This window comes from Homalodisca vitripennis, unplaced genomic scaffold, assembly GCF_021130785.1.
Source record: "Homalodisca vitripennis isolate AUS2020 unplaced genomic scaffold, UT_GWSS_2.1 ScUCBcl_2765;HRSCAF=7838, whole genome shotgun sequence".
In the NCBI taxonomy this organism is placed as follows: domain Eukaryota; kingdom Metazoa; phylum Arthropoda; class Insecta; order Hemiptera; family Cicadellidae; genus Homalodisca; species Homalodisca vitripennis.
Window position 1 is genome coordinate 61,486 of NW_025778927.1, and position 14,566 is coordinate 76,051.

General features: G+C 36.8%; 1 protein-coding gene across 1 annotated transcript; it reads left to right on the forward strand.

The window, feature by feature from the left end:
- The first annotated feature begins 1,392 nt into the window (after positions 1–1,392).
- LOC124372266 lies at positions 1,393–4,668 on the forward strand. The gene is made up of 4 exons (XM_046830647.1): positions 1,393–1,715; positions 1,899–2,045; positions 2,366–3,937; positions 4,109–4,668. The coding sequence occupies exons 1-4, from the start codon at positions 1,533–1,535 to the stop codon at positions 4,562–4,564; spliced, it is 2,358 nt and encodes a 785-aa protein (XP_046686603.1). The 5' UTR covers positions 1,393–1,532; the 3' UTR covers positions 4,565–4,668.
- The last annotated feature ends 9,898 nt before the right edge of the window (positions 4,669–14,566 follow it).

Sequence of the window (14,566 nt, forward strand, 5' to 3'; positions counted from 1 at the left end):
CAGAATCGCTGTTAGCGACTTCTGCAGTAACGCTTATATTTTATATAGTATTTATCTAAATTGGCTCAATGACTATACATCGCATTCCAAAGGCTTCGACGTAACTTTTGATGTAGGTTTTGTTGCATTTTGGTTAGATTCCGATTTTTACTGCGGTTGTAAAGTGAGCGCGTCAGTCGCGTTTAGAATCGGCCGCTACGCGGACGAGCCGTCACGTGTTTTATTTGCACTGCTGTTTATTTCACAAATGATATTGAAATTTTTTAAGTGTAAATGAGTTTTTAGTGTTAGTATCTTCAAATTATTTCGTTTGTGTATGTTGTTCTAGTCGGTGTGTAAGTAGAACAATGACGGCCGTGAGTTACGGCGATCGTAAGCAGCTAGTACTTTACTAAATACGTTTGTATAGTTTTTATGTTTGTTCAGTTTTTATGTTTGTTCAGTGATATTTATAAACAATGAGTCGTAAAAATATTGCTGACAATGAAGACCTAGTATTGCAGGCATTAGATTTAAGCATTATCAGTGTAGATAATACACAAGAGTGTTAGGTTAAGTTAGAAAATTTCTAGTTTTGTAGTGATTCATATTTTCATATTTATTTTCCAAACTTTATTTATAAGTATAAAAAATGTTTATATGTCTTTTTGTAAAGAATTAAATGGAGTATAAGATAGAATAACTAAAAGTGAAAAAATAAAATATTTCAATAATACTAAGTTGTTTCAAAATAAAAAACGAAATGTTTTTGCTCATAAAGTTTTTGTTATTGTTTTTTTTTATTTGTATAAAAACGTTAAATAAGTGATCAATGTATCGTATGTATAAAGAAAATATATTTATCTAAAAAAAACAAAAACCCAAGACATTATACCAATAAATAAATTTGTTATGAATTTTTAACCAGACCCTTGCAGAACCAGGCACTTTCGCTCGCGCATTTTATGCATATCATATAGCAAAACACATTCTATCTCGGTCAAACCTACAGTCACACACCTAAACAGCTCGTTAGACAATGCAAATTTTATAATACTCTTCAAACAGGACGATATGAACCTACACCACACGTATTGTGACCACGTCATTAAAATACAATACATTATATTTTTACGCATATTTTGTATTAATTCGCATTAACCCTTCCAAAGCGGCTAACGCCTATACACGCGGAACTACCGATGCTTTAACACGTTCGCTACCGACTCCAAAATTGGTCTTTTAAAATAGACCGACGTCACGTATTTGTGACACATGTATTGTATTAATAAATGTTTTTTTGTTTGCCAGTCGGTCTACTTTTCCAACTATAGTTCCTAACCTCATATTTACTAACCTCAAATTCCTTAATTTTGTCAGTTACGGTCTTTTCGCTTAGCAGGGCAGTATTATACCTCAGCTGATTAAGCCGTAATATAACCTCAAAACAAAATTGTTTAGGTTTGAAGTGAATTTCTTTATAAGCTCTGAATTTGTGATTGGACTGTGAGTTTGAAACCTTGAGAAGAAGTGTTTGATTCAGATGGTTTAAAATGGGTTATACATGTAATGTGTGTAAGAAATCATTTTCTAGATGCGCATTTTTAGTTCATAACTCTGACAGCAAATGCAATCCTGCCCCTAAGGAAGTTTTGCCAGTTAGGCCTAGGCCTAGTACATCAACATCGTTTGAGCAAGTAGAACAGTCTCTGCCATCTACTTCTAGTAATGCAGATGTAAGTACAATATTGATTAGGCCTACCATAATATAGTTTTAATCCTAGGCCTAGAAATAGAGCTTTTAAAACAAACTTAATTTATCAATATGCAGAATTAGTCTAGATTAAGCCACTGTAGCCTAAATGCTTTTTGTTTGCTGGTCCCTGCAAAAATTATTTACAAAATTATTATTTTTTCAGCCAAGCGCTCCTACAGTTCTTCAAAACGGATCACTTTTTATGGTCGTCCACTTGAACAATGAGGAAACACGTAGTAGGCCTTATGCTAATTTAACAGAAGTTGATATCAGACATGAAGAGTCTACGACAACTACAGATAATAAAAAGGTAATTTGCTTAATCTACTATGCCCTATCAAACTGATAGCCTAAAATATATCGGTAATATATATTTATTTAATTCAGTAAATAAAATAAATAAGCGAACTAGTTGAATGTAGGCCTACCAACGCCTCATATTTTGTTAGCTTTTGTAGGGTTATGCAATGTTGTCTATAGGCAACTTTTATGTTTGATTTATATCTTACTACTGTCATAACTCATTGAATTACCAAATATGTAAATTGCATACGATGAAAATATAGCCTACATGAAAAAATATATAAAATATAGCCTTAATGAAAAACTCATTTATTTCACTTTTTGCAGAGCTATGAATCAAATGAAGACAATGCCAGTGATTTTATTGAAGATTTGTTTGATTTATTGCCTGAAGCGGCAGAAGAACAACAGCTACAGAATGTCGACGTGCTGTTTGACATAGCTCCAGATTTGGTAGAAAATGTTGCCATTGTAGTTGAACAAGTCAACCCAATAGAAGTAGCGCCAACAGAGGAACACCAGCAGATGGAGACAGCAGAGTCGAACTTAGAACATAATAATACAGCTGCTTTGCTCGAGGAAACAGATGAAGCTCCTAAAGGGTTCACCAAAAATGGGAACCCGAGGAAAAGAGCTGCGCCGAGGTGTAAAGAAGACATTAAATCAAAACGTGAAAAAAATAAAGATAAACATGCACTTCAGCCCCCATGTAATAATACATGTAAAAGAAAATGCACGACCAAACTTACAGAACACAGAAGAATGAAAATCCACGAACACTTTTGGGCTATGGAGGAAAATGAGAGAAAAGTTTTTATTTTAGGGCACATTGATAAAAGCAAAGTTAAAAGGAAAACACACCCAGAGGAAGAATCAAGGAGGGGAAAAACATTCTTTTACTTCCTTACAGACAGTGACGGAGCAAGAAAGATGGTTTGTAAAACATTTTTCTTATCCACACTCGGCTACAAAAAAAACAATGACATGTTCATTACTAATGTTTTGAACAAATCAACTGATGGCGTTTTACCGAAACGCGATCAACGGGGAAGACACCCCCCACATAACCTTGTGGATAGGAGTATTATCAAGGATCATATTTTAAAATACAATCCATGTATATCACATTATAGGAGAGAACATGCTCCTAACAGGAAATATTTGCCCTGTGAACTGTCAATAGCAAAAATGCACGAAGAATTAATGAAAGATCACGAAGCAGAAGAAAACTTTCATTGTTCATACGACTTGTATCGAAATGTAATATCAGAAATGAACATTTCCTTTGCAAAATTGGGCCACGAGGAATGCGAAAGATGTGAAAAGTACAATCTACACAAACAAGATCATGGCCAAATCGATGAACTTTTGTGTCCGGAATGCAATGAATGGAAAGATCATAAAAAGAAATATACTGAAGCCCGAGAAGCATATGAAAAATCAATTGATAAAGACAATTTAGATAGTTATAGGCCTTCTGGTACAGTTGTCTACACAATGGACTTGCAGAAAGTAATAATGTTGCCTCACATTGAACAGTTCAAAGAAGCAGTGTTTACTCGTAGAATTGTCCTTTTCAATGAATCATTTGTGCCTGTTGGAGAAAAACCAACCATGGATCCTTTTGCATGCATCTGGCATGAGGGAATTTCCGGTAAGAAAAAGGAGGACATTGCGAGTGCATTAAATTCTTTTATCATGCACAAAAGAGATGCAAAAAAAATACACATTTGGATGGACAATTGTGCAGCCCAGAACAAAAATTGGGCTTTGTTTTCCTACCTGACAGGATTGGTAAATTCAAATGATATTGAAGCTAATGAGATTGTTTTAAACTATCTAGAGACAGGACATACATTTATGTCTGCAGACCATTTCCATCACCAAGTTAATAAACAGGTAAGCAATGATAAATTTGAATTTAGAACCTATTATATTACAAGTACCTCTACTTTTATAATGTAAATGTTATAAAATTAAGTAATCTTTTACGTTTCCACTTTCGGCGCAGCTTTTTATTTGTTTCTTTTTCCTTAAGTTATTCAATTTTAAATTTTTGTATTGTTTCAGATAAAGTCAAAAGGAAAAATGTATGATTTTGAAGACTTCAAAGATGCTGTCAAAGCTAGTAACTCTGGAAAGGTTACTGTAAAGAGCATGGAGCATCAGGACTTTTTCACAGAATTTAACTATTCTTCACAGTATAAAATTATGCATAAAGTTCCTCGTCCATATCTTAGTGAAATGGTACATGTTCTTTTCCAAAGAGGATCTTTTGACATGTTCTACAGAAAATCATTCAGTGGGGAAGTCTTTCAATTGTCCTTTTTAAAAGCAGGATTTACGAAGAAGAGAGAAGTTCCAAAACCAAATACAAGAACCAGCCCCAGAGGTGTGAACAAAGAAAAGAAACAAGACATTATTAAAAAACTTGTGCCTTTGATGCCTCCCAACAGACATGGCTTTTGGGTTGATCTAGCAGTGAGTGAGGAGCCTGATCTAATCACAGAACATGACATTGACTGAGTTGTATAGACAATATTCATGTAAATTTCTAAAAATGTGTGTAACTTTGTCATCATAGTAATTAGAAGTCTCATTTTATCATTAAAACTAACACTAGATAAATATTATGTGACTTGTTACTGTGTTTAGCCCTACAATCATGCTGTTGAAATCGCATAGAACAAGAAGCCAAAAAACCGTATGTGGCAGATACGCTTTTTTGGCTTAGAATCGCTTAAGGTACACTTATGTAACTACAAGTATTTAAATGATAAATGAATTTTTTTTACTTCATAAACTATATTTTTAGATTCTGGATACAATATTACAAATTGCCTCAAAAAACCAGAACTTAATATTTAAATCTACTGCTTGGCAATGAGCAAAAGAGTAAAGTCAGCCTAGCTCAAAATAGGCCAGATGTCAGATACCCTTTTCTTCCTTAGCAGGGCAGATCTAGTGATGAGGGTGAGCATTTTGAACCAACAAATATGTACTTTGACTTGGGCCTAAACCCAAATAGCCCTTTAGCAGATGACATAGAGGTTCAATTCGAAGAAGTACACGATGATGTAATGAATCATGAAAACATTTCCAATGATCCAAACGTGTTGTTTGTTGTTTCAAACATCCATGATGATTATCAGGGTAAACAAGGTGTTTGGACTGATACAAAGAATGAACCTCAGGACCACAATTTTACTGGGCAAGAACAGATACACATGCAATCGACAGATCCTGTTGAAATCTTTTTAAATATATTTGATGAAGATCTGTTAAAGAAAATTGTAGCTTGGATAAATACTCGTGCCTTATTTGGTCAGGGAACTCCTACTACCAAGCATTCAAACATGCGGTGGTGGAAGCCTGTAAATTTAGAGGAATTCAAGAAATTTTTAGGCCTCTCCATACTGATGGCAAACTTGCACTTTCCTTCCATGAAGCACTGCTGGTCAACTTGTGAGCTTTATGACCACTCCATCTTTGGTAAAACCATGTCCAGAAATAGGTTTGAGGGGATACTTAGATGTTTATGTTTCATAACCCTAACGTTGATTCTGCAGATGACAAACTGCATAAAATAAAAAATGTACTGCAGCATCTTTTGACGACTTTCACAAGATCCTACAGTCCTGGGAAGAATCTGTCACTTGATGAGGCCATGGTGTTGTGGCGGGGAAGATGGTCTTTTAGACAATACGAGGTCCAATCAAAAAGTATCCGACCTCGTCGTGTATCGCGGCTTCTGCTGCCAATAATGAGATAAGATTTGTTGCGACAATAGTTCCTACTATGATAAGGAAAGGTACAAAGTCTTATCTTGATCCCCCGACTGGTTCGCCGGAGACGGGTCAGTATGTACTGATAAGTCAAGTGCGCGTATCGGTTTTCTCTAACTGTGAAGATGACGGAAAAAGTGAAACAACGTTATTGCATTAAATTTTGCGTGAAACTCGGAGAAAAACAAAGTGAGACCATTCGGAAAATTCAGCTAGCATTCGAAAATGAGGCAATGAGTGTTACGCAGATTAAAGAGTGGTATAACCGTTTCAAAAGTGGTCGAACCTCGGCAGAAACTGACGCGCGTTCGGGCCGACCAAAAACAAGTCGAACTCCGGAAATCATCGAGAAAGCAAAAGTTTTGATCTGTGAAAATCGTCGAATGACTGTGGAGGAAGTAAGCACTGAGTTAGATGTCAGTTTCGGATCAGCTGAAGCAATTTTAACGGATGACTTGGGATTGCGCCGGGTAGCCGCAAAATTTGTGCCAAAATTGCTGACAGACGAGCAGAAGCAACGGCGATTGGATGTTGCCGAGGACATGCTGCAATGTTGTGAGGATGATGCGGACTTTTTGACATCGATAATAACTGGAGACGAAAGTTGGGTCTATGGATATGACCCTGAGACCAAATTTCAGTTATCACAATGGCAGTCTCCCCAGGATCCTCGGCCAAAAAAAGCAAGGCAAGTTCGAAGCAATGTCAAAGTGATGCTTACTGTTTTTTTCGACCACCGTGGAGTTGTGCACCATGAATATGCCCCTGAGGGTCAAACTGTGAATGCACAGTACTATTTAAGTGTCCAACGTCGTCTCCGAGATGCGATTCGCCGCAAAAGACCTGACTTGTGGGCGTCTCAAAATTGGCGGCTACACTACGACAATGCGCCAGCTCATTCTTCCCAGCTCATTCAAACTTTTTTGGCGAAACACGGCACTCCGCAAGTTCCTCAGCCTCCGTACTCTCCGGATATGGCTCCATGCGATTTTTGGCTCTTCCCCCACCTCAAAAAACCATTGAAAGGCACCAGATTTGAAAGTCGAGAAGCAATTATGAAAAAAACGACGGCTGATCTCATGGCGATGCCGAAAAGTGATTTTCAAGACTGCTTCCAGAAGTGGAAACGACGCTGGAATCGTTGTGTTGCTTCTCAGGGTGCTTATTTTGAAGAAAATTAACGCCAGCTTTTTTCAGGTAACTTCAGTTTTACGTTGCACCAAAAGGTAGGATATTTTTTGATTGGACCTCGTATATAAAAAAAACAAGTGCCACAAATATGGCATTAAGCTTTATGAGCTTTGCACTGCAGATGGATATACTCGTATTTTAAATATTCTCGTATACACAGGCAAAGGTACGATATTAAGATCCCGTAAAAGGACATTCCTTTGAAGTTGTTACTCGCTTGATGCAGGATTACATAGGTAAGGGCCCTGCATTGCTACTAGACAACTTTTACAACAGCGTGGACCTTGCAGAGCACTTGATGCAGTGCAAAACCAATGTTTGTGGGACTTTACAAACAAATCGAGAAGGAAATCCACAGCAGGTCATCACGGTAAAACCGAAGAAGGGTGAATGTATAAGTCGCCAAAAAGGAAGTGTAACCGTTATGAAATGGAAGGACAAACGCAATGTTTAGACAATTTCCACAATCCATGGACCCGGAACAGAAGAGGTAATTAACAAAAGAGGTGAAACCATAACCAAACCCTCAATGGTACTTGCATATAACAAGAACATGAGTGGCATTGATCGCTGTGATCAAATGATTTCATATTATAGTACTCCAAGGAAGTCACTTCGTTGGTATATAGCAAATCATTTTTCCACCTCCTTGATGCATCTCTATGCAATAGCAAGTACATTCTATGCAAGAACCGGGGAAGTAAGATAACCTATTTGGATTTAAGAGACACAATCATGCACACTTCCTTCAAGTACAGCCAACGCTACAACGCCTTGTTCCACCTAGGCCTAATGAACAGCACAGACTCGTGAAGGGGGACCGAAGAGTAAGGTGTCGTCAGTGCTTCAAGACTCAGAAGAAGAGGAAAGCAACGATTTACTATTGTAAAGTTTGCACAGATAAGGCCGGCCACACACGTAACGGTATACATGACAGGTAAACTTGTACAGGTCACCTGAGCAGGCAAACCGGAGCGTGTGTGCCAGTCGCTGCAGGCGAAAGTGCACAGGCGAAGCGACCTGCGCAGGTCACCTGACAGGAACGGAGATTTGGTATCTTTTACCTGCGCGGTCGTCAGTTATACCCTAGACCTGAGCGTGTGTGTGAGTACGTCCGGTCGCCTGCGCAGTAGTTTTGTTTAGTTCAAGCTTCTTCATGTGAAGAGAGTGTCTTTTGTCTTTGTGTTTTGTAGTTAGCGGACTATCTTGTGGCTACTGGTGCTAGTGATGTCGAGTCGTAAACGCAACCAAGTAATTGAAGAGTTTATCGATATGTATAAACTCGAGCCGTGCCTGTGGCGGGTAAAAAGTAAAGAGTATCACGATCGCGAAAAGAGAGATGCAGCTTGTGCGAAACTTGTGCTCAAGTTGAAAGAACTGGAACCCGATGCAACAAAGAAATCTGTGATTAGAAAGATTAATAGTTTACGAAGCAATGTGCGTAAAGAGAAAAAAAAACGGGACATGTCAATGAAGTCTGGTGCATCAGCCGACAATGTGTACGTATCTAAATTGTGGTACTTAAATTTGTTCGCTTTTCTTGGTGATCAAGACATTCCCAGTGCATCTATGTCGAATTTAGAGGAAGAAGATGGGAGCGAGATTGAGGAAGTAAGTACCAGACAGATCAATTACCTAGTTAAACAATTTATTTGAACTACACTTTAATTTACAAGTTAAATGTTAAATTAGATGTTGATTAAATGTTGAATGGTAGAATAAAACAAAACAAGTTTTATGACAAAATTGATATGTATTAATGTATTGTTTGTGCATGGATTGGTGAATGTCATTGACTCAACTAAGCTAAAAATATATATTCACTTCATAATAATTCACTTAGTCTTTAACTTGAATTTTTGTTTCGAAGAACACGTTGGTCTTGCCGTGAAAGTTTGCCTTCATTGACGAAGTAGGTAGCAAACTCCTCTCTGAGATTTTTGGCGGCCACATTTACATTCCCTAAGCTCGCTCGTTGTAATGCAATCATATTCGATTCATTGGTATCTAACCCAGCATTAGTAGTAGCGTCATCGTCATTCTCTTGATACGTACTGTTTGGTGGAGCGTAAATGGTAGGATGTGTTTGCATCAAGAAATTATGCAATGCACATGTTGCCATTACTACCTTTACTATGTTCTCTGGCTCCAAATTGATTTGAGTATGGAATATGCGAAATCTGGAGGCTAGTATTCCAAACCCATTCTCGACAACGTGCCTTGCCCTTGAAACTCGGTAGTTGTAGATTTCTTTTACAGCTGAATCTAGTTGTGCTTGTCTGAAAAGTTTCATCATGTTAATTGACAGGGGAAATGCGTAATCTGCCACAAACACGTAAGGCACCTCTTTGAAATGTTCAGTAAAATTGCATGGTTTTGGGATCTTAAGTTCATCACTCTGTAAATTTTCATAAAACATAGTATTTTGAAGAACACCTCCGTCAGAAACACGCCCATTGGTCCCAAAATCCACTAAAAGGAACCGATATTTAGCATCCACTATTGCAAAAAGTACCATACTGTGTCTGCCTTTATAGTTGTAATAATATGATCCGGAATCCGCTGGAGGAACTATGTCTATATGTTTGCCGTCCATGGCACCGAGGCAGTGGGGAAAATTCCATTTCTCTTCAAACTGTTCAGTAATCACTTTCCATTTCTCAGTGGTGTTAGGAAACTGGAACAAAATTAAATTCATAACAACTGTTCTCAACGTGAGTAAACAATGTTTAAATTATGGGTTTCAAAATCAAGGATAAACCGACAATCGACAATTTCCAAACCAATGTAAAAAAGAGTATTTTGTTGTGTAAAAATTGGATGGGTACACCTAGTACATAAATATTTTTTTTTTTTTTCAGGAGGACGTTGGTGAAGCAGCTACAACACCGAGCAGAGAAACATCAATCAATAGCGAGGTTTCTTCGCCTGTGGTCCCAAGACCCAACTCAGATACACGTGCGGTAATCCTACCTCCTTTTTCCCGACCTAATTTATCCAAAAAAATAAAGTTGAAGACTTGACAACTGGTGTCTTAGTCTCAGTCAGAGACCACTCTCAGAAACCATCACGCCAAGACGACAGATATGATATAATGGGCAAATCCATTGCAATGCGAATTAGGGCATTAGAGAAACGCCAGGCTTTGATCGTAGAAAAAAGAATCAACGACCTCCTTTTTAAGGCTGAAATGAGTACGTTTGACGTACCTAATACTGGCTCGTACAACTACGAATTTTTGACCAACACCCCTGGGTCAAGTAGTAGCACAACGAGTCCTGTAGCAGCTGTATCTTATGGCCAATATCCACAACAAACTTCAACAGCTGAATTTGTTAGCAATGACGTTATTCCACCTCATCAATCAATGGCAGATTACTTTGCTAATTATGACAAAAATCAATAGTCTGTTTTGTTTCTTTATTTATATTCAATTTCACTAATAAACATTTTTGTTTTACCAAACAGTTCTTTTTTATGATCTACCCACTATCAAATATCATGTCTCTGTACTCAGTTAAACATTCCCTTTAAAAACTGTAACGTTGCTATGGAATAAAGTAGAAATGTTTAATAGCATGTGTATATTTCAATTTTAACCTACCTTGACATTTAGAACATCAATAGAATATTATGTGCAATATGGCTTGACGTACCTGTAAATAGACGTTTTTCAGCACTTTATAGATGGCTTCACATGTCTCTGGAATTATTTTGCCTAGAGCTTGTGGTGATATCAACATAGAATACTTGAGACACTCGTACGATCGGCCCGTTCCAAGGAACCTCAAAGTCGTAGTTAACCTCTCATGGGGAGAAATCGATTTCCTCATAACCGTGTCTTTCTTTTCAATTAATGGAGTCACGAGTAACAACAGCTGTTCATAGGCGTCTTCATCCATCCGCAAATAATTACGGAAGTCTGAAGGCTCACCACCCAAGTCTTTCAATAATCTTGTACGAGTGTATTCATTTCTTTTAGTAAGCCACTTTTTACTCCACATTTTACGTTTAAACTTCTTCTTCTTCTTACTGTTTAAAACCACCCACAATCCGACTAAAGCTATCATATAATCTTCATCTTGTTGGCTCGCCATCTCTCAACTGAGCTAAACGTACGGTATACCGTTACGTGTGTGGACTCTAGTTTGCACAGGTATACATGACAGGTAAACCTGCGCAGGTTTACCTGTCATGTATACCGTTACGTGTGTGGCCGGCCTAACAGTGACAACAAAATTGGACTTTGCGCAACCCCATGTTTTGGAGATTGGCATAAGGAGTAATCAAGAACTAAAAACTTGTTCTTTTTTATTTATCTCGTTTAGCCTATATATGTAGTTTGTAAAATAAACACAAGTTTTTTTGTACAATATCGTTTTTATTCAAACAACAAAAATAAAATAAAGATGGCAATATAAATGTGTAATAGATTTTCTAAATACACATTTTTCTCGACAGTCACACATATGTGGCGGTCGCTCTGCAGCAGAGGGGACAGGCACGTCAAAAATATTATTTTTTTCACTTGTTCACATTTTTATTTAGTAAAATACTCCGTTTAATTCTGAACATTTTGATACCACACACAAGCATATTAACTTTATTTAAATATATATATATATATAATTTAAAAAAATAATAAATGAAACGTTACACTAATTTTTCGTCGAACTATTATCAACTAATGTAGTCAACGATCCAGTAAAACAAGTTTTGTATCGGGTATATATATATATATATATATATATATATATATATATATGTGATGTTTTATAACCTATTATTTTTTGAACATCTATGATCTAGTTACTTTAGGTTTCTATGGTTTTGTTTCCTAGCAGAAGTCAGCTGTGTTTCATTGTAGATTGTTTATTATTTTGGCTATTCCTTTCGTTCTGACACTAAGTTTGGTTAGTGACTGTGAAGTTTGTTTTGTGTTGTTGTTTATTTTGTGTATAGATAATACTAAAGTACAATGCCTAGGATAAAAAAGTTTAATAAAAGGAAGTTTCACGGTAATACTCATACCAGAAAGCTAAAAATTATGTACAAGATCAAACAAATAGGCCTACGCCAGAAGATGTTAGGGTGAGTCCTAGGCGTAAGATCACTACTCCAAGTTCTAGTAAAAAGCTAAAATATGTTAAAATGTGTGGTGAGAAACATGACTATGTTGTGGATAATATGACTGAAGGTAATGTTATGATTGATATTTCTATTTTGCAAAGTCAGCTTTTATCGCAAGTAAAATGCAAATCCTATTCCGCAGATAACTCTTTGGTTATTTGTGAAGTCCCAGACAAGAGAAAAGGAATAGTTTGTAGTTTAGATATGAAATGTAATATATGCAATTTTCAAACATCATTTATGACATCTCCTAAAACTAATAAGGGATATTATGAGCATAATTTGAGGTTAATTTATGCATTTAGGAGTATTGGCAAGGGACAAAAGTCTGCCAATGTATTCACATCCATCATGGACATGCCTCCGCCACCTAAAAAATTTCATCGCTACACTGAAACAATTTTGGAATGTGTACAAAAAGTAGCCAATGAGTCAATGATGAATGCAGTAAGAGACACAATTGTTTGTAATGATGGTAATAGTGACATCGGTTCAATGTTCGACGGAACTTAGCAAAAGCGGGGGTATTCTTTACTGAATGGTGTGTTGACAGCTAGCAGTATCCATACAGGGAAATTTTAGATGTTCAATGCCTTACTAAATATTGTTTCATTTGTAAAAGAAAGAAATTGATGTCCCATGAAGGTTGTAAAGCCAACTACTCAGGATCCAGTGGAGCTATGGAAGTCGATGGAGCAAAAACCTTGTTTTTCCGATCTACTACTCGTCAAAAGCCGGTAAGATATGTGCGTTATTTGGGAGATGGGGACAGCAAAGCTTTCCAGTCAGTTGTTGCAAGTAAACCTTATGGCCCTGATACAGAAATAAGCAAATTAGAATGTGTAGGGCACGTGCAGAAGAGGATGGGCACGAGGCTTCGAAGCCTAAAGAAGACATATAAAGGGAAACTTAGTTCTGATGAAAAACCGTTATCAGGTAAAAGCAGACCTACTGAAAGCATTATAGATCAGCTTAAAACTTACTATGGTAATGCCATTAGAGCTAATGTAAATGATCTTAGAAATATGCAGAAAGCTGTATGGGCCACATTTTACCATAAAATTTCATCAGATGAACATTCTGCACATGGCCTATGCCCAAAAGGCATTAATTCGTGGTGCAAGCAAAATCGGGCTGAAGCACAGAAACTGCCCATACCATCCCATGAAAATTCAATACCTCAAGCTGTGATGGAAGTCATCAAACCCATTTACAAAGACTTAGGTAACTTAGATTTACTCAAGAAATGTCTTCATGGGCAGACACAAAATCAAACGGAATCGTTCAATAATGTCGTTTGGACCCGAATTCCTAAAAATGCTTTTGTTGGGATAAATACACTGAAACTTGGAGTTCTAGATGCTGTTATATGTTTTAATGAAGGAAGTCTAGCTAAAGTACAAGTACTAGAACAGTTATGTGGGAAGGCTGGGTTAAATACAGTAGTGGGACTGAAAAATGAAGATTTGGCAAGAATATATGACGCGGACCGTGCGGTTAAGAACATTGAAAAAATGGCAAGGCAAAATAGAAGAAATAATAAAAAGGAAGCTAGAAGATGATGAAGAAGCAGATATCCCATCCTATGCCCCTGGAGCATTTTAATGTAAGTCTACATTGTCATTTAACATATTATAAGGTATAGTCGTGACGTTTTGTTCGTTTTCCGAAAACCTATTTTTATAGGAGTTAGGTACACTTTTCTCAGCCAAATATAAATGGATTCATCTAAATTTTTTACAGCTTGTTAAGAATACTTCAGGCAACAAAATGATGAAGTAAAACTCCAATATCTTGTTTGGTATTTTTTTTATTAAATTTAATCAAACTAAAAATATGTAAAAAATATTAACATTTAAAAAAATTTTATTTATTTTATTTTTTGAAAAATTAAAATAATACTTCATCAAATTACTTAGAACAATGTGTATTTATACAACAAAAAGTTTCAAAGTCATAGCACTTTTAGTTTTTTTTATGTACCTAAATATTACCAAATTAATATGGGCGAGATAGGGACGTCCCTGTCCCCTTAACACAACGCTGTGGCCCGACGTCACACATGCGTGACGTGAAAAAACCCCCTTAGAACTAAAAAAATAGTTATTATAGTAAATTAAGCAATTTTTAACTGACATAAATTTGAAATATAAATGAGTTTTAACAAAAAAGGTTTCAGTCTGAGGTTAAGATAGTTTACTTTTGCACTGGTCTGTAGTGAAACTACACGTTTCGTATTTGGTCCACTGGAAACACCCATGCGTCACACATACGTGACGCTCGGTAGAAAACGCGTTAATCGCGGATAATGACTACAAACGCAAAAGCTTGACTGTTGAATTGGCGAAGAATTAGTTGTTAAAATTTCCGTAAGAGAGCAGGTCGATGTTCCTTTCGACTGTCGGGACTAGACAAAACGCTT